Source organism: Tigriopus californicus, chromosome 6 (genome assembly GCF_007210705.1).
Source record: "Tigriopus californicus strain San Diego chromosome 6, Tcal_SD_v2.1, whole genome shotgun sequence".
Classification (NCBI taxonomy): Eukaryota; Metazoa; Arthropoda; class Copepoda; order Harpacticoida; family Harpacticidae; genus Tigriopus; species Tigriopus californicus.
Genome location: NC_081445.1, coordinates 13,024,983 through 13,044,248, shown reverse-complemented (window position 1 = coordinate 13,044,248; position 19,266 = coordinate 13,024,983). Strand labels below are relative to the sequence as shown.

The following is a 19,266-nucleotide window of genomic DNA, read 5'->3' as shown; positions in this document are numbered from 1 at the left end:
CTATCTTCACAAGAAGTATTAGGACAACTTTGAATCAACATTAATAATTGTTTTTCGGGGGACTCTAGGATACATTGTATTTAGAAGTACCCCAGGTTTCCCATAAGCCTTTGTTTTTATGGGAAACCAAAAGATGAGGTGCGCCCATGTATTTTTGCATGACAAACAATTGAGATTATTGCATTTAGTTGTGTTGCATGAGATGACTATTTTTGGCAAGGTTCATCGAAAATTGACAGCTAATCAGAACGATCGAATAAGATTACGTATACACGTCAGGCGTATCACAATGAAGGGTCTCTACATGCACCTAAAATTAAAAATTACTTAGTGTCATACATGATGTCAAGTCAGGTGTTCCCCAATGTTCCATACTAGGGCCCCTCCTTTTTATAATATTCGTTGCCCCGCTTCAAAAGCTTAGTATTACTGCCAGTCTCTCTTCTTATGCTGACGATACAAAGTTAGTTTCTGATAGAAATAGCCAAGATTAACACTAGCCTTGCAAAGGACTTAGATCGAATCCACTCATGGGTAACTGAGAGTAATATGGCCCTGAACGGAATGAAACTCCGCTCAATGCCGTTTGGGTCACATCTTTTAAATACTCCACTCGTAGATAATGGAGGTAAAGATATTGAGCAGGTCTCATCTATGAAAGATTTAGGTGTAGTCCTCCAAAATAATGGAAAGTTCGATGAGCATATCCAGTTGAAGATGAGTAAAGCTTTTCAAATGTGTGGTTGGATATATGGCACGTTTAAGTCCAGAGACGGCATCACGATGCTAACTCTGTACAAGTCGATTGTTCAACCACATCTTGAATATGCTTCACCCATTTGGGCTCCAATGAGTTCAGCCGGTTTGCAAAAGGTCGAGCAAGCCCAAAGATGTTTCACTAGGAACATCACAGGATTTAGAGAGCTCTCCTATTGGGGGAGGTTAGAAAGGTTGGGACTTTACAGTGTTCAGAGAAAGTTCGAAAGGTATCTGATATTGTACGTTTTCAAAAGTATCCATGAGCTTTGTCCCAACCCCAGAATTAAGCTCAATTCTAGTGACCGTTGAGACTTAATATGCGCTTTGAGAGCACCTTCAAGCCCTCAAGAATACAGGCTAGTTTGAACATTAAATTCCGCTTCTCGTCTTTCTCGGGCTCCTTCATTGCTTAATTTGCTTCCCTTTAATATTCGCGGGGAATACGTAGGCCTTGTTGATTCGGTAGCATGTTTCAAGTCAGACTTGGACAAATTTTTACATAGAATTCCTGATCAACCCTGCATTCAAGGACTAGCTCGGTCTGCCAACTCAAATTCGTTGGAAGACCAAATATCATAAAAAGATTGAAAGGTAATAAATAGATGAATTATAGCCTTTCATTTTAATAGTACTGAGGATTACATTCCCTGTAGCGGTTAGAAAAGCCCGTGAAAGACCAAACCAAAAAAAAAACAGGGCAGATCATTGAGGGGCTAGAAGGTTATGAGTCAATTGATGTAGTCTATCTTGACTTTGACAAGGTAGATCATTGCCTTTTGAGTTAACAGGGTTCATGAGATAAAGCCAAAACGTACTTTTCGAAATTTTAAGTCTTTTTTAACCAAGCAACAGCCAAGCGAGAACAAGATCTTACGCAGCATCAAGTCACCATTTTTTGGGCGGGACTGAGCTGATGGAATGTTTTCAAGCAAATCCCCGCAAATGCTTCATTTCCAACATCACTAGTTTTGCTTACCCGTCAATACCTAACCAAAGAAAAGTCGAGGAAATTCTTTGTTATGGTTTCCGGCAAAAAAGGTACATAGGTTTCTAGACAAGCCACACTCTAACACCTCTACTCTCCCCTAAGAATTGACTTTGAAAGTGAATGTAAGTGCAAAAGACGAGATAGCTTATTACAAAATCCCAAAGGATCCAGTCCCCTATACCATGGACTTCTAGAAATATGGACTGGGGACGAACTTCCCTCCAAATCGGCCTGGTCTTGGTCATAGCCACTCTGAGCCACTTTTCAAATTAAAGTATTAAAATAAGAACCGTAGATATCGTCAATTAAAGGTAAGTCATTGTTATATCATTTACTTGAAAAGTGAAGCGTTTCAAAGTTATGTAGTCAAAAGCTTATGCAACTGACCAAGAGCAGGCCGAAGATTTGAATTTTATGTACTCTTTAGTAGATAACTTTGATTGTACCTCCTGAGTTCCCTAGATGAAGCTTTGGGCTCAAATTTGGGCAAGTTCATCTATTCATCAAGATCTCGTGGTCGTTTCAAGAGGCTATTTGGAATAAGATGAACTGTTTAGGAGATACGAAATTTTGTTTTCTGTTCGCAGTCCACATCTCTAGAAGTCCGTCCCTATGCCCGACTTTCATATTAACAAGAAGACGTCAATTTCCAACCAAATTAAAATTTCTCAAGCTAGCTACATAAGGTGATAGAGGAAATAAGGTTTAGTTTTTTACTTATTGATCACCCTGTACAGCACTCTTACCTAGGTGCTTTTCAGTACTTTCTGGACACAGTATGAAAGTAAGATGAACTCAAAGTCCAATTTTCATAGGTTTTATCTTTCTGATACATTCATCCAATCTCACAATCTTTGCCAATCATCAAATGAGAAAGTATACCCCAATGGTAATCAAAGTCATGGCCATTCCAATGATTGGCCGAGCTCCTTGTGCTCCATTGCACAAATCCGTATTGCAGTAGCAAGTTTCTGTTCCAATGCCAGCTACGTCCACGCTCTGGCAAGTACTTTTACTCAGTACATTATTGTCAGTGGATGCATAACATCCTCTTGTCTCCACGGTAGCGATTGAAACCCCTGAATCAAGATATGAGTCATTGAAACTTACAAAAGTTTTTTGACCCGCACAAAATTATTCTTTACGCAGAAAATAGCTTTTTGGGCTTAGGAAATTGAATCCGAGGGAAGAGAACCCCTCTCATGATTAAAGGAAGATTACATTTCTCTCTCTTGTCACTTTTTTCATTAATATCATTTCTTTCCAAAGGTACCTTTCGGTTATTTACGTTATGAAAGTAAATGCCAAGGGTATGCTTTTTGCGCACGGAAATACGATTAACGAAGTTGGATAAAAGTTACAAAAGCATTCCAAAACGAATCAAGATAGCAATTGATCCTCACCTGTTTTGCTTTTCAAGCACCACTCTTGATTGGAGGCACATTCTTTCTGACTGAATGAAGAACTAAAATCTCCCGTGCCAGTGTAACACTTCAGGCATTGTCCTAAAGAGGGCACAAAAAAGGTAGAATGAATAAACCACAATAGTTGGAATACACTCATTACCTTGATTATATCTGCTGATATTTACAAATGCAAAAAGTATGAGGAACACGTTTTCTTTAAGATATTCAGCTTTTAGCTCCCCAGTAACATCTTCATAGACATACCTGGATAAATGCCGTCAAACAAAATTTTTGCAAACTTTAAACAGAGTTTGGGAGTAATCGGAAAAAAGGGCAACGCCAAATTTGAATATAGATTAGATCCAAATTACCAAGTCTTTTCAAACGTTTAGCACGTTCAAAACGCGGTATCCATTTACTATAAACCATTTATTCAAAGCTATATTCCAGCTAAATTCTGAATGTGCCAATCGTATTTGAAATCCAAGCCCAGGTAATCAACGCATTTCCAAGTTCTGCTCTAACTCGAGTTGTTTTAAAATAGAACCAATATCTTTTTGAAAAAGAGATCCTGCGCTGTACGATCTTGTAATTATTCATCTAGCAACAGTTTCAGCATTGCTAAGAAATACGACAAAGACCGCTTTTTGCAAACTATATCAAATCAAGAGGATCATGAAGATCTTGCTCCAACACATGAGTTCAAGGATGTCCAAAGTAAGTTCACACGAATGCTTTAAGGAACCAAATTTTGAAATGAATCTGAACAAAACAATCAAATACAGCTAAACGACATTGGCGTCGACCATGAACAACTCAGATGTTTTATTAACACATGTAGACTTGGAAGTGGCTAAGATACTTTACCTGTAGTGACCAGGAGCGTCAGAGTCAAAGTCGCTAGAGCGATTTTCATGTTGAAGGGTTGGATGGAACTAGTTGCGATCGTGACGAGGGGAAACAGAAGAATGCAAGATTGGCCTTTGGACGTCTAGCTGATATACTTAATGCTTGTACGCCCTATCAAAGGTTGTCCAGACAACCAATCTTCGAAAACTTTCTCAAAAGGACAAAGAACTCGACTTGTCCATTTCATACACGGCCATGGAGATAACAGACGTGGGGACAAATTTAATGTTAATCTTTATATTTTCTTTTGGGTTTGGTTTTTCATGGGCTTCAATAATCGTTACAAAGATTGTTATCTCCATTGCTATCAAAATGAGAGGTTGTAAAAGAGACAAAACTAAGAATTTTTCGTTCGTTGTCTTCTCGGCTAATGATAATTGAAGATTGGTAGCCATGGCACAATTTAGCCCGACGAAATTGAAAGAAGAAAAAAATCAATAAGGCAGTGCAAATATAAAAAGATTATAAGCAAATAACAAGCGCAGTTTTCAGACCTAATCTTCCTCTTTCAGGATATATGATTTAAATTAGCAAACAATGGCAAGTTCTGTTTAGATTGTTTAGATACTTGAAACTTCCTATAATGAGAAGAGAGAAAAGAAAAATTAAAAGGCACTCTGGAAAGTGAAAAAAGAAACTAGTAACGAGTAATTTTCGAGCTTTTGGGTTGTTACAATTGCACCAATTCAAAATGTATTGATGTATTGCTGTAGTAGATCATCACCTCTAATGGCGCTCCAGGAACCCAGAATGGGACAAAAAAGGTCAATCATGATTACCTTGTCTATTAAATGGATATACCGATCCAATGAGAAAAAATATCGCCATGAAGATTATTATAAATATAATCATATTATTAAAATATAATAATCTTGTTATTTCGTTATGTTATCCTTTACTATTGCACTGAATTTGATCCACCAAAGAATATGAGCAAGCGGATTAGGTTAAATCTGAAATGGTAAGCATTTGTCCAAGCCAGACTTGAAAGCTGTTACCGGATCAGCAACGCCTACTATACCCCACCCATTTGGGCTTCAATGAGTTCAGCAGGTTTGCAAAAGGTTGAGCAGGTCCAAAAATGTTTTACCAGGAACTTTGAGGGTGTGACAGAGCTTTCATATTGGAAGAGGTTAGGAAGGTTGGGATTGTACAGTATTCAAACGAGACACGAAAGATGACTGAATCTTTACGTTTTCAAATGTATTCACGAGCTTTGTCCCGACCCAGGATTTAGGGTTAATTGTATAAACCGTAGAGGCTGCATGTGCGTTTTGAGAGCACCTCCAAGCCTTCTGGAATCCAGGCTAGTTAGAACAATGAAGTCTAACTCTCTTCTTTCTCGGGCCTTTTTATTGTTCAATTTCCTGCCCTCAAATGTTCGTAGGGGTATGTAAGTGTTGATCCAGCAGTAGGATTTAAGTCAGACTTGGACAAGTTTTTGACTGAAATTCCTGATCAACCCTACATTCAAGGGATAGCCAGATCTAAAAACTGTAATTTGTTGGTGTATCAGCTAATTTATAAAGTAAATTAATATGGATATTATGCCCTCAAGAGCTTCTCGTGATCCCAATCCGCCGAAGTCCACCGAAAAAAGAAGTATCGTCTGTATGAGAAGTGAAACTAGTAGCAGTATCAATCTTTTGAATCGAGGCAACGACCATTATAAAGAGAAGAGGCCCTTCTGGGTCACCTGACTTGACTTTGTTTATGTGACTAACCATGCCTTCAACCATAAGGCCACTTTATCAACGACCTTGTACTTTGTCGCACTTTAATTGCTGGTCAATTCATGTAGTATGAGTCACTAACCGTACTCAAAATTAGCCCTACTGTCGGAAAAGGGATTGATATTTTTCCATAAGTAAAGGGCTAGCCAGCCTTATTTCTCTCGTTTAGCGGAATAATGATGGTGTTATTATGAGATTACGCTGAATCATTTGATGCAATCCGTTCGCCGAATCTCATTTTGGAAAACACACCAACATAATTTGATATTATCATTTGGAAAGTTCATATGCAAAATGATTAAGATCATTTTCATAATGTGAGGTCAAAGAAATTTGACGCGGATTTTATGACCTTGAATCACTTTTGTTGTTTTAGCCCGAAATCTAATAAATTACATTGACTACCCATGCATGAAAAGTTAGTTTTGGGTTCACCAAGATGAAGAGCTTAATCTACATGGCTTCGTGATTGATGGCAATCAGCAATAAACCCCAAATATCTTGGACATATTATAATTTAGATATTTTCTCGTATCTTCTACATTTTTTCTACGGGACATATTAAAAATGGACGGTGTTTTACTTCTTAGTTATCACTATCACCTATCATGTGACGAAGATCATCATTTGATACGTTGCGTAAAATGTCTGATATGTCTTCAAGAGTGTACATCAGCTTACTAAACACTATTTTTAAGGTCAATTCTAGGTCCAGTACAAGCCCAAGTTGCATTTAGGTTGTACGTTAAAATCCTCAAACATTCAGGCTACTTAAAATAATAAAATCCACCTCTCTTTTTCTTTACCTCCATCATTATTTAAAATATAGGCCCTACAATATTTTCTTACTTCTTTAACATTCCATTCTAGTTTATTGGCGTATAGGACATTATGTACATAGAAATACCTCAGAATCAACTTGTGGTGTTGAACATTTCATTCCCTGTGGCGAAATAGAAGGCTGCAAAAAGGATAAAAACTTTTCAAGAAAAGTTAAAATGAAAAAAGCTAAATTTCACTACTTTATCTGGCATGAACAATCAAAAAAGTAGCTCCGCCGTTGTTTGTCTGTATTTACTAAGTAAAGTAATCTTTGCATGAAAATGAGGGATCCCAAAACGGCAATGCCATAACCTACTTTGTTGCATGGAAATGCCTGAATTTGCGGAAATATAACAAATATATAATATATTGGGAACAAAAAAAACTCATGCATACTACCCTTTTCAAGCTGCACACATTTCAAGCAAATCGTGAAATCTAAATTTGAATCTATTTTCGAATTTAGCTCTTCGCTCTTGGAAATTACAAATAATTGTACCTGAAAAAAAGGCAACTGAGGACTTGAAACCCCAAAAAATAGACAAATACGTACACGAAAACATCATTTCGGGTTCAAATAGAAGCGGTCAAGTCTATTCACTTTATGGTAACTTTCATTCTTATCTGATGAGCTTTCAATAAACATTTAGATGGAATGAGTGGATAAAGTGGCTTTTTCTTTGTTTGTTTATAGTTGTTTAACGTTGAAGAATCGATCCCGTAAAACATGTCTGCGAACAAAGACAAAAAAGGAAAAACACCACACTAAATGCTTTCAAAAAATAATTGTAACCCTTTAGACATAGAAATTGACTTCAAATAGAGAGAGAGAGAGAGAGATACATACAAAGTTGCTGAGAATAACAGGATATCAGAATTTATTCAAAATAAAAAACATGAGCGACAGAAAAAAAGAAGAAAAAATGAAAGTTTAAAATTATTCTTGTCCACACGGATTGCCGTCCGTCGCTTCTCAAATAATGATTCATTGTCTTGGGAACAAAAAAAAAAGGGAAGAAAGAAAATCCGACAGGCAACACCTTTCTTTTCATTGCCTTAAAGCGTCACTTTCAAAACTATTGATTATTTTAGTTCATTTATCAACAACCTTATCCAAAAACATTCTGATGAAAACCTCAACCCAAAGCTTGGTTTGCGAAGAAACCACCGGAATTAGAACTTCCTAAGCCAATGGCTCCAGAACCAACACTTCCTTGGCCAAGTGCTCCTGGGCCAACCCGTGAGGGGTTCTCTTGGATAGGACGTGGAGCAGAGCTAGTAACAACTGGAACGGGGGCTGGACTTGTTCGGACTGTTGAAGGAGGAGATCCTGTATCAGCAACGCTTTGAATAAACGCCAGGATATCGGGGTCGTTCAGGCGAATGTAGATCCCTGGATATCGGCTATCTCCGCAGTCTCCAACGCCACCTTGCACGATTCCAACCTGAATGTAACGAATATTGGGCGGCGTGGTCAAAAGACGCACAATTGGGCCTCCCGAATCTCCTGAGCACGATCCAAAATTGCCCAATTCGTAACCTGAATTAGACCAAAGAGATCGTTAAGGGTCAAACACACTGGTTGATGAATTATTAAGCGCAAGTACTTCACTGGCTTGCCGACTTCCAATCATTTTCACGAGGGCAAATATCATTAATGAAAGGCTGTTCGTATTTTAGGACCGTTTCCGTTAAGTCAATCGAAAGTAAGTCTTCTGTTTAAGGAAACTCAAGGACTAAAACATCGTTTATGAAAAAGCAGTTTGAAAGTTTATGAGTAAAGTGAAGTTCTGAAACTTTGCAGACATGGTGAAAATACTATTTCAACAGTTAGGCTTAACCCCTGAAAGCAGGATTGTCAAGAAAAGATGATCAGTCAGGGCATTCAGGGCTTTCAATAAATGTTGCATAGTACTGCAGACTACTACAAGTAGGGACAAGCATTATTCAAATACTTATTGGCCTTCCCTTGGTTACAAAATGAACACATGCCCTTGCAAAGTCTAAATTGTATTGGAACTTTGGGTTAGTATTACAGACGTCCAAAACAGCCTTAATTTTTGGCTTCACTGAATTCTATAGATTATTACATTGAGGTAAAACATGTCTTTCTATTGAGTGAAAAGCTTCTTTGCGTCAATTTCTAAATTGTTGTGATATTTGAGACGGCCAAAATATGCCCCAAACACAAAAATATGGTATAAATAGTGTAAACCCAAAATATGGGCCAAATGACTTTTAGTCACATAGATCTGAAAACCACATAAAAAAGCTAATTGAGTTTCTAAAGACAGATAAGTGACATGACAATTAAGCTAATCAAGGGATGACAGCCGGCACAAGCCCACAGAGTTTAGAGGATAGTAGCTGATATTTTCGTGGCTTATCCGCTTTACCCTTCTACGTCGGGTTGGATTCTGAACTCACATTGGTTGAAGCAGAAGGCAAAACGATCAAGCGGTCAAGGAGATCAGCCATGAAAATATCTGCTATTGTACGAGTGTTGGCGCGCTTTGTCGCTTCTCTCCGTTATTTTTTCACCTTAACCGCTTGATGGAGTATTTTCGTGTCAATATTTTGGGATGAAGCGTGGAGGTCGGAATTTAACTGGGGTTATTTCCAATTGTCGTCGAATACCCTAGAAGGCTTTGGTATCATCAAGAAACGGGGTTAAAATGATGCTTTAGGCCATGCCTTGGATTGGGTTTCAACGTCCACCCTTTTAAAGAGGCTACTACTGATCATTTCCTGACATTATGCTCCAGCTTTCACATACTTAGTTGTTTATAATACAAGATGATTGACAATGAAACTCAAGGAAACCGTGAAACAGCCTGAAGTGTTTAAAGCACCTTTCACTCATTTTCATTTCAAGGGGTGCTTGGATGTTCCTGGCAACCACTGACATCAAAATTGTGTTAGAACTGCAGACAAATTTATCTCGCCCAAATAAAAATCACGAACACGTCAAATTCCTTTATTCATCCATAATCCATCACCCTTTAACTGAAACTAAACTTTGAAAGGTGGAAATTTGAACTAAAAAATAAACCGAGTTGACAGGAATTGACCGAGCTACAGGTTAACAAGAAAATAATTCTCTCTCTAAGTGTGGTGGGTTCAAACCCCGTCGCCGGAAGCAACCCAAAATTTTTGAATGCCTATGGCAAGTGAATCTACCAGGTGCCCGAAAAAATCTTTACACTTTCAATTTGGAACTTCGTCAAGATGTATTTCGGAAACCAGTAGTACTACATGAACAAAAGTTTAAACCTAACTAATGTAATGTCTGGGCTACCCCAAGGACGTCTCTACCCTGGAAAAAGAGTCACCCTAAAAATCGACGGCTGCGGGACACTGAAAGGGGTAAATTTGAAGTGACCGCGCCGTGACCTTAGTGTTCCATCCACAACTAGCTCAATTGACTAAAGTGAAGTGTGTGAAGTTGCAATTAGGCCTTGGGACCCCATTCCACGTATTAAGCCTGCCTAGAATGCAAAGTTGTTGGCTTGTGCCCAGGCCTATAAACACACCAAAATACTCTTCAAAAATGGAAGGAATGAAGAAAACCAACATTGAATTCTAATGAATGAGGGGTATGAATTATATGTTGGTGGTCTTCTGATTTTAAAATGTATTTGGAAAAGCCCATTGAGTTGCATCTTTTTATCTATGTTCAATATACCGCGTCAATTCTGGTTAAGAATAATTGGAAGATTCTGGTAGAAGGTAATTACAATTCTGTAAATTGCCATCCTTTAGAAATAATAAGGCGTAAGAGCGGTTCAATAAAACCTTCACACCTGACACTGTTATCTTTGCTCAAAGAGACTGGAACTTTAATCTATTGAACCTGTATAAACATTCTTAGAAAAGATGTCCATAACAATTCCACTTGGCTTTAGTTTTTAACGGTTTAAAGCTTAAGATATTGCCAAAAGCATTTAAATCGGGGTATAAATTATTGTCACAAAAAAGGTTAAAATGGGAAAATGAAACATTGGAAGAGGTTGTAATTTGTATGTACCTACATTTCTAACTATTTTGTATATTATATATACCTGTAACGGTCGAATCAAGTCTAACGAGATCAAGATACGAGACTTAGTATTACCTAGAAAAATGAAACAAGTGTCGGTCTAGTTGGTAAATCGTAGACTGCCCTTTATTCATGAGAAACATAGCTTTATATACACAATGGGAACAAGGAAGAGGAGGAGCTTAAAGTGCGTGTTCCAAGTCTGTTACAACATGTTGGAGCATAGAGTGAGTCCTTCTTTGGGATCAGGGTGTGGTTCTCTCATGACGCTGCTTTAGTTCGTATACATACCCTTTTAGATAATATATACTCAAAAGAGTGATGAAAGAAGCATTAGTGTAGATGAGATGAATGGAGAATATTTACTAACCTGACTACCAAATTGAAACAAAGCTTGCGCTTTTTGACCCACTATAGTGAACAAGCCTATTGCCCCTCCGTTGTCTGTCCAATACGCACTGTCCACCTCCAATTCCGGAGAACTCCTTGGCTACCCTAGTCTTTGGTGTACCCCCAATGATGGCCTCAAGGCGGCCGCGGAAGGCCTTGCACCCGGCGCGGATGTATTCTGCTGACATGGCGTCCTAGTGCTGGGTGACAGCGGTCTTGAGGGCATCAATATTCGGGTAACAGTTGGTGCNTGGCTACCCTAGTCTTTGGTGTACCCCCAATGATGGCCTCAAGGCGGCCGCGGAAGGCCTTGCACCCGGCGTGGATGTATTCTGCTGACATGGCGTCCTAGTGATGGGTGACAGCGGTCTTGAGGGCATCAATATTCGGGTAACAATTGGTGCAGGGCCTGGACTCAATATGCACGCAAAAAGTGAAGTCCAACGGGTTGGCATCCGGCGAGTAGGGGGAAGGGCACAACTTCTTCAGCCAGAAGGGCATGTTGTTAGAAATGATGACCTCAAGGCGGCCGCCGCTGATTTTTTCGTCGCTTCCGGTACCTTTCTTGAATAGCGTTTCTAAGATATTTTCTATTTCTGGTAGGGAGGTTGAGTTCAATGGTGTTCCGTCCACCATCCAGGGGTGAAAGGTCCCGACTTATTGAATTCCCGTAACGAACAGAAACATGGAACTCTTGACCCAAACACTAGGTAAAAATACCTTGATAGCTCTCAAAGATGGAGAGCACCTAGTACATGGCTTTCAATTTCTTAGACCTATCTTAAGGCCTCCAGTTATAAACCTAATCAGGGCATACAAGCATTAGTTCGAGCTTCCTTTATTAGGTACTCAAACAGTCATCAATTGACTAAGGATACAAATCGCTAGCTACCTCTACTCCCCACGGTCCCAGATCAATCTCGGTTGTCTGGCATATACCTGGGCCAATATTTTAAGGCTAACTATCCTGCAAAATATGGTCACTATCCTAGTCTAAATGCGTCTATCAAAGTCGACCTCTACTCTAGAGTCTAACTACTGATTTCTGCTACAAGAGTGATGAACTTTAGATACAGTTGAATACAAATCACTTACTACTGTGGCGGCTTCCTTTGTGACACCAAATGTGCTCGCTCCTGAGTCTAGCTCGTACTCTCCCAATGTTGCTTCATACACTTTACCTCGTGAATCCTGATCTGTAAATACACACTCAAAATCTACCTATCTGAAGAGTGAAGTTTATCTCTTCAATGGTGACCCCGACGTGATTTGGTCTTGTTACTTTCCGTCATGGATTCAAAGGAGGCCATGAATCCGGCTGACCCTGTGGAGGTCAAGAACCCGGTGGTTTCGGCTGCGACGGTCAAACTCCCGACATTCTGGATTGAGGAGCCTTTTGTGTGGTTTGCACAAGCAGAGTCCCAGTTCTCTCTCCGCTCAATCTCCGACGACGATACCAAGTATCATCATGTCCTTTCTGCAATAGATCAAGTCACGGCCAAACGTATTGTTGATCTTCTACGATCTCCTCCCGTGAAGGGTTCGAAATATTCAACGTTGAAGGACAGGCTCTTGTCTACATATACCCTTTCATCGTATCAGCGGGGCCAACGGCTGCTTCGTGTGTCTTCTCTCGGCGATCGCTCTCCATCTCAGTTAATGGATGAGATGTTGGGTCATCTGGGTTCACATGAACCATGCTTTTTGTTTAAATGCATATTCTTGGACCACTTGCCTGATGATGTTCGTGCTCACCTCGTGCCCTTGCTCGATACATCGACTACGCGTTCTCTGGCCTTGTTGGCCGACAAGCTGGTCTCTGCTCATGGCGCGGCGATTCAAGCCGTGGCTTCCAGGACTTCTGTAGACGACTCGTCGCGTGGTTCGAACCGTTCAGCCTGGTGTCGTCATCATCGCCGTTGGGGACCAAAGGCCTTTAGTTGCGAGAAGCCTTGCTCATTCGTTCAACGTGGCCCCAAGCCAAGAGGCGGAGTCAATTCGTTGTCGGGAAACGAGGAAGTCGACCTACAATAATGGGCGTTGGAGGCCGACTGTTATTTGTTACCAATAAACTAACCAACCAATCGTATTTAGTTGATTCTGGTGCCCAAATAAGTATCTTACCCGTCTCTCGCGAGATGCGGGCTTCCATGAGGGGATCTCCGTCTCTGTCTGCAGCAAACGGCACGGCTATTAATTGCTATGGACGAACATCTAGGAACGTCGTTCTGGGACAACAGTCCTACGTCTGGGATTTTTATCTCGCAGACTTGTCTCAAGCCATCTTGGGGGCAGATTTTCTCCGATCAAATAACCTGGTTATAGACCTGGCGAATGAGAGGTTGTGGGATCCAATCTCAAAGTACTCCATTTACGGTCATGTGGGACGAGCCGTGGCTCCATCGGTCACGGTTCTGAAGTCAGAAGTGTGTGATAGTTATGACACCCACTTGAACAAGTTTCCCGAACTGGTGACACCAACTTTTGGAGATCGGATCCCTAAGCACGGAATTTATCATCATCTGCCCACCACTGGTCATCCTGTCTTTGCCCGACCCCGTCGTCTTAATGATAAAATGTTAAAGGCCGCGAAAGAAGATTTCAAATCCATGCTGGACTTGGGAATTATCCGACGTTCGAAGAGTAACTACTCTTCCGCGATGCATGCGGCACACAAATCTGATGGGTCTTGGCGATTTTGTGGTGATTATCGTAGTCTTAATGACATTACCATACCAGACCGTTATCCCATTCCACATATTCAGGATTTCGCTGTTGGTCTTTACGGCTCGACCATCTTTTCGAAAGTGGACTTGGTTTGGGGCTATAAAAAATAGCTACAAAACTGCCGTCTGTACACCTTTTGGCTTGTTCGAATGGCTTAAAATGCCATTTGGGTTACGGAACGCGGCCCAAACGTTCCAGCGCATGATGGATTCAGTGGTGGGGGATTTGTCATTTGTATATGTGTATCTGGATGATATTTTGATAGCCAGTAGATCCCGCCATGAACATCTCGAACATCTCCGAATCCTCTTTACGCGCCTGTCCGAGAATGGGCTGGTTCTAAACCGTAAGAAATGCGAGTTCGGCGCTCAAGAAATCGCATTCTTGGGTCATCTTATTTCTTCAGCCGGGATTCGGCCACTACCGCATCGTGTGCAAGCCATTAGGGATTTTCCCATCCTACTCCTTACGATGCCAGCACGATCTCGGTCGTCTGAGAAATCTATGCTACTCTTCAAAGCAAACTGTACAGTTCAATCTACTTTATTCAATTGCTCTACATGAACATGACACTCTACCAATCAGCTGTCTTGCTCGGGTGATGAAAGAGGGGGAAATTGCCTGGCCATGGAAGAGGGAGAACATACAAGGACAGAAAATGGTTTGATCCTACTTTTTGATGAGGGTGATTCTTGCGTCCAACGGAGATCCACGGTGATAACGTCGGTTTGATTGGATTGAAGGTCGATCGAATTGACGGAGTATAACTCAGAAGTTGCACTCAGCTGTACTCAGCTCTAGAGACTTTTCAACTCGTCTATGCTGGCTCACTGATGTATGCTTTCCACTTCCCCAGGTCCTCTTGCCTCTGCACGGCTTCCTGGGTCCCGACTCAAATCGTTGACTTTCACTGTCCTCATTCAAAATGGATTGACTGACCTCCCACCACTCTAATAAAATTGTCCTTCGTTCACCCAAGGAGTAGAGCTTCACGATCGGAGAGGTCTTTTCACTTCAGATGTTCCAACGTGACTTGTGTCCTCATTGAAGGACGATGGGTTGCTCCATTCCCCTCGAGCCCGAAAATGTGACTCGTCTCCTCAAGATCCAAAATGTGACTCCACTTTTTGTTTAAATTTCCCGTATCACGTTGACTTCCACCTCTTCCTCATGGAGGCTAACGGGTTTTCAGAGGGCCCCTGGTGGACGGTGGCGGCTTCTTCTGCAAACTGTTGCACTTGTGCAACATCTGATCGCAACATGGATTGTCACATACCAATGTCCAGGGTTGACCTCCTTTCGTCAGGCCAGTCACATTGGCCATCAAGGGGTTCCTCGGATTGATTGCCGACAATGGATTATGTCTGCCTCTTCTGTAAGGTATGGTATGTGGGTCACATCTGACCACCACTGGGTCTGAACTGCAAAGGGTTGACATCAGGTCGGAACCACGTCCCAATAAAATATCCAGGAAGGATTCGGATATCTTTGCCGTCAGGGGCCGACATTTTGGTAACATCGATTCTTGAGGATGAGATTGCTTATTCAGATTCTCTTCCCCCTCTGGAATTAATCACGGGAATATCGTTTTTGGTGACCGAGGATTTTCGCGATTACATCCGATCAATTTCTGAGAATCAATTCCTCGAGAGTGTCTTTAAACCTCAAAGCTTTCCGAGACTTCCGATGGATCACGACGTCTCTGCGAGCATTGGGCTGGCATTTGGTTGACATCTGAACGACAAACGAACAACTTGATGGGCAGTTGATGTTATTGTACACTTCTAACAGACATATCGTTCATCTTTTACTTCACTCATATCATATTGGGATAATGAACTCGATTGTACACGGAACAAATATTTACTAAATTTTCCGTTATATTATTTGGGTACATTTGGCAGCTTCAAATATGACCAGGCATGGGCCAGGGTACCGTCGGCCATGGATGAAGTGAAGGGATTAAGAGAAACAAAACGTCGATTCAGTTCATGGTTAAACTTAACTTATACACCAACTTTTATTTTCACCTTGAATGACGTTTAGAATTAACGATTTTAAGTAGTCAAAGAGGTCATAGAGGTCAAAGAGAGCATAGTAGAGAATGCTATCAAAATTTGCGATTACCATAAACGACAGAGATGCAAAAAGGCAGGCAAAGGGTGTAAACTGGCTCACCCAGAATAGTGTCCCAAACATAGAGAGTTTGGCCTTCTCAAATTCAATGAGAAGGCCTTTTCCAAACAGGGATGTAGCTTTATTCACCCATTTATGTGCATATGATCTTTGAGGCACAAGGTATGCCTCAATTTCAAATGCACAAAGGCCCATCTCAGGGGCACTAGTAGGAAGAGATAGCAGTTGTCTCAACCTCATTGTCAAGTCTATGAACAGACTTACCCCACCCCTTTCCTCTCTCCTTCCCTATTTCCCTCCCCTTGCTCCCCTCCCTCTCCTACAACCTCACCCTCAATTCCTTTAACCTCTCTTCTGCCCAAACTTTGAAGCCCTAAGCCCCCCTCTGGTCGCCATGAGCCCCACGCATCTCTTAGATCGTATGCTCAGGTGGCGGCCAGAGTTCCTTCTCCCTCTTCTTCTCCCCTTTTACCCTCTCCTAAAAGGTTCTCTTATCCTCCACCTAAGGTTAGTTTTGTCCAAAAACAGGATTGTTTCAGGTTAGAGAGCCTAGTCAAAGATTTGATAGCTCTAGTCCATGGAAGGGCTATCTGCCCATAAAAGGGCTTTGTTTGAATGTGCATTGTCTTATTTCCAAAAAAGATAGCACAAAGATCAAGGTTCTTGAGGAACTAGCTTTAGATAGGCAGGTCTCGTTCATTTCCATGACAGAAACCTGACTTCGACCAGGGGTCTTAGATGAAGAGGTGGCCATGGTTGATTTCAATTTAGTTCGATGTGATAGAGTACCCCCTGACAATCCCATTTTTCCGCATGGAGCCGTATGTCTAAATGTTAGAAATGACCTGCACACTAGTCATGTAAAAATGTCTAATGGAGAAGTAGAGGTCTTAGTTTGTCATTGTGACAATATATAGGCCCCCCTCTTGTTCAGTAAGCTCGTTCTTGTCAGCTCTCAAATTCATAAGAAATGAGTTGGACCAGTCAGTTTACTCAAAGGTTTTCTTTGTAGGGGACTTCAATTTTCCTGCAAGCGTTGTAGAGTGGGAGTCTAGTCCAGATGGGTATATTCCCGTATCGAAATCGACGTCTCAGTCGTTCGAAAAGCTGGAGGAATCTGCGATCTTCCGCAATCTCTCTCAGCATGTTGGTGTAGCCACCAGAGCGAATAGCGTTCTTGACTTGTTTTTTTCCAATGACCCTGATCTGATCCAGTATGTCCATGTGACATCTAGTAATCTGTCAGATCATCAATTCTCGAGATAGGGTCGACCATTACTCAAAAGCCGGCGTGCTCTAGAGTAAGACCGGACAAAAAGGTCGGTCTGGCTAAGTTCAAATTCAAAGATGAACATTGGCCGTTGATTATAGAAAGGTTAGGGGAGCTTGATCTTATTTCAATGCTGAAAAAGGAATCGTCCATAGATGTAGCCTTAGACAAAATGATTCTAGTTTTTGAGGACGTCTGTTCCAGTCTAGCAATCTCTGAATGTATTTTACAGGGCGGTGCACATTCTAAAATTCCAAATTATAGGAAGAATTTGTTCAAAAAGAGTTGCAAACTAGCAAAACGGCAGCAGATCACTTTGAATCCAGTAGTTGTGCATAGCCTTCCAAGAAAGTTGGTTTTAATCCAAGGTAGAATTAAGGCCTCCATTGAGACAGATCAGTTGAACAAGGAAAGTAGAGTTGTTCAAGAGGTGAGGTCGAATCCGAAGGCGTTTTTCTCTTATGCAAACTCTAAGAGAAAGATCAAACACCCTGTAGGGCCTTTTGAGGTCGATGGGGAAGCCATAGACAATGTAGGGACTATGGCCAACATACTTGGAGATCAGTTCTCTAGTGGGTTTTCAACTTCACTGAGTTTAGGAGCAACAGTCCATTGCTCTATTGATGAGTTTGTTGGGACTGGCAAGGCTTGTCAAGCTGAGCATTTAGATGATCTTGCAGTCACAGATCAAGATGCTTTAGAGGCCATCAGGGACTTGAGACTCTCGAGCTCCCCTGGCCCTGATGGAGTGACATCTCAGTTTCTGATGAGATGTTCACAGGTTCTTGCTCCTGTTTTCTTGTACTTGATGCGTTGAATCTTGGACCAGGGCAAGTTCCCCTCTTCTCTGAAGGTAGCTCATGTTGTTCCAATTTTCAAAGGGGGAGATAAGTCATTCCCCAGTAACTACAGGCCAATTTCTCTCACTTCGAATATTGCGAAGGTGTTTGAGAAGATCATGAAGTTCAAACTTGTTGAATTTCTTGATATTCATGAAGTCCTTCCTCCTAGCCAGCATGGGTTCCGAGCACATTTTAGCACGGTTACCCAACTGATTGAACATATAGAGCAGGTTATTGAGGGACTGGAGAGCCATGAATCAGTCGATGTAGTTTATCTCCACTTTGCCAAGGCCTTTGACAAGGTAGATCATGGCCTTTTAGTTAACAGGCTCCATGAGATTGGGATCCAAGGCAAGGTTCTCAATTGGCTAAGAAGTTTCATTTGTGGTAGGAAACAATCAGTTAAGGTTGAGGGATCCCTTAGTGACATACATGATGTCAAGTCGGGTGTCCCTCAGGGCTCCATTTTGGGTCCTCTCCTTTTCATCATCTTCATTGCTCCGCTTCAGAAGCTTGGTAGTAGTAATGTCAGTATCTCTTCTTATGCTGATGATACAAAATTGGTAGTTGGTAGGAATGGTCAGGATTCTGGTTGTCTGGCAAAGGTCCTAGACCAAATTTATTCCTGGGTTGCTGCGAGTAACATGGCCTTGAATGGAATGAAATTCCGTTCAATGACCTTTGGGTCGACGCCATTAGACACTCCACTATTAGATGATGAAGGTAAGGACATTGAGCAGGTCTCATCCATGAAGGATTTAGGTGTAGTCCTCCAAGATAATGGAAAGTTCGATGAGCATATCCAGTTGAAAGTTGGTAAGGCTTTTCAAACATGTGGTTGGATATATCGCACGTTTAAGTCCAGAGATAGTGTCACGATGCTAACTCTGTACAAGTCGGTTGTTCAGCCGCATCTTGAATATGCCTCTCCCATTTGGGCTCCAATGAGTTCAGCCGGTTTGCACCGCAAGCTCTGTGAAGGCACACAAAGAGAGTTTACGAAGAGACACACAAACCAAAAACAACACTGCACCGAAAATTTGATAGGTTGATGATGGAAAGGTAACCAACTGACCAGTGTTTGAATAAAACACAAGCAAGGCGGATGATTGTGATTTTAGAAAGAGATCAGTTGATTAGTTCTCACTTGACAGCGTATCATGTTACTAGTTTTCAAGGCATCCTGTAGCCTAAAATAATTCAGAAAAGGTAGAGTCAAGGTTTGAAAAATTTAGTTTGAGATTC

The 19,266-nt window shown here is 41.2% G+C and overlaps 2 protein-coding genes across 2 annotated transcripts in view; both read right to left on the bottom strand.

Annotated features, from left to right (window-relative positions):
- Positions 1-2,548: 2,548 nt before the first annotated feature.
- On the bottom strand, positions 2,549-4,330 carry LOC131881942 (uncharacterized). The gene is made up of 3 exons (XM_059228936.1): positions 4,021-4,330; positions 3,151-3,252; positions 2,549-2,826 (listed from the first exon to the last, which is right to left on the bottom strand). Exons 1-3 carry the CDS (start codon positions 4,067-4,069, stop codon positions 2,612-2,614), a joined length of 366 nt encoding a protein of 121 aa, XP_059084919.1. The 5' UTR covers positions 4,070-4,330; the 3' UTR covers positions 2,549-2,611.
- Positions 4,331-7,478: 3,148 nt separating this feature from the next.
- The window catches only part of LOC131882040 (venom protease-like), a 29,920-nt gene continuing 18,132 nt past the window's right edge, over positions 7,479-19,266 (bottom strand). The window contains exon 6 of the mRNA XM_059229072.1: positions 7,479-8,157. Coding sequence (XP_059085055.1) covers positions 7,754-8,157 — 404 coding nt within the window. The 3' untranslated portion in view covers positions 7,479-7,753. The remainder of the gene's footprint in view (positions 8,158-19,266) is intronic.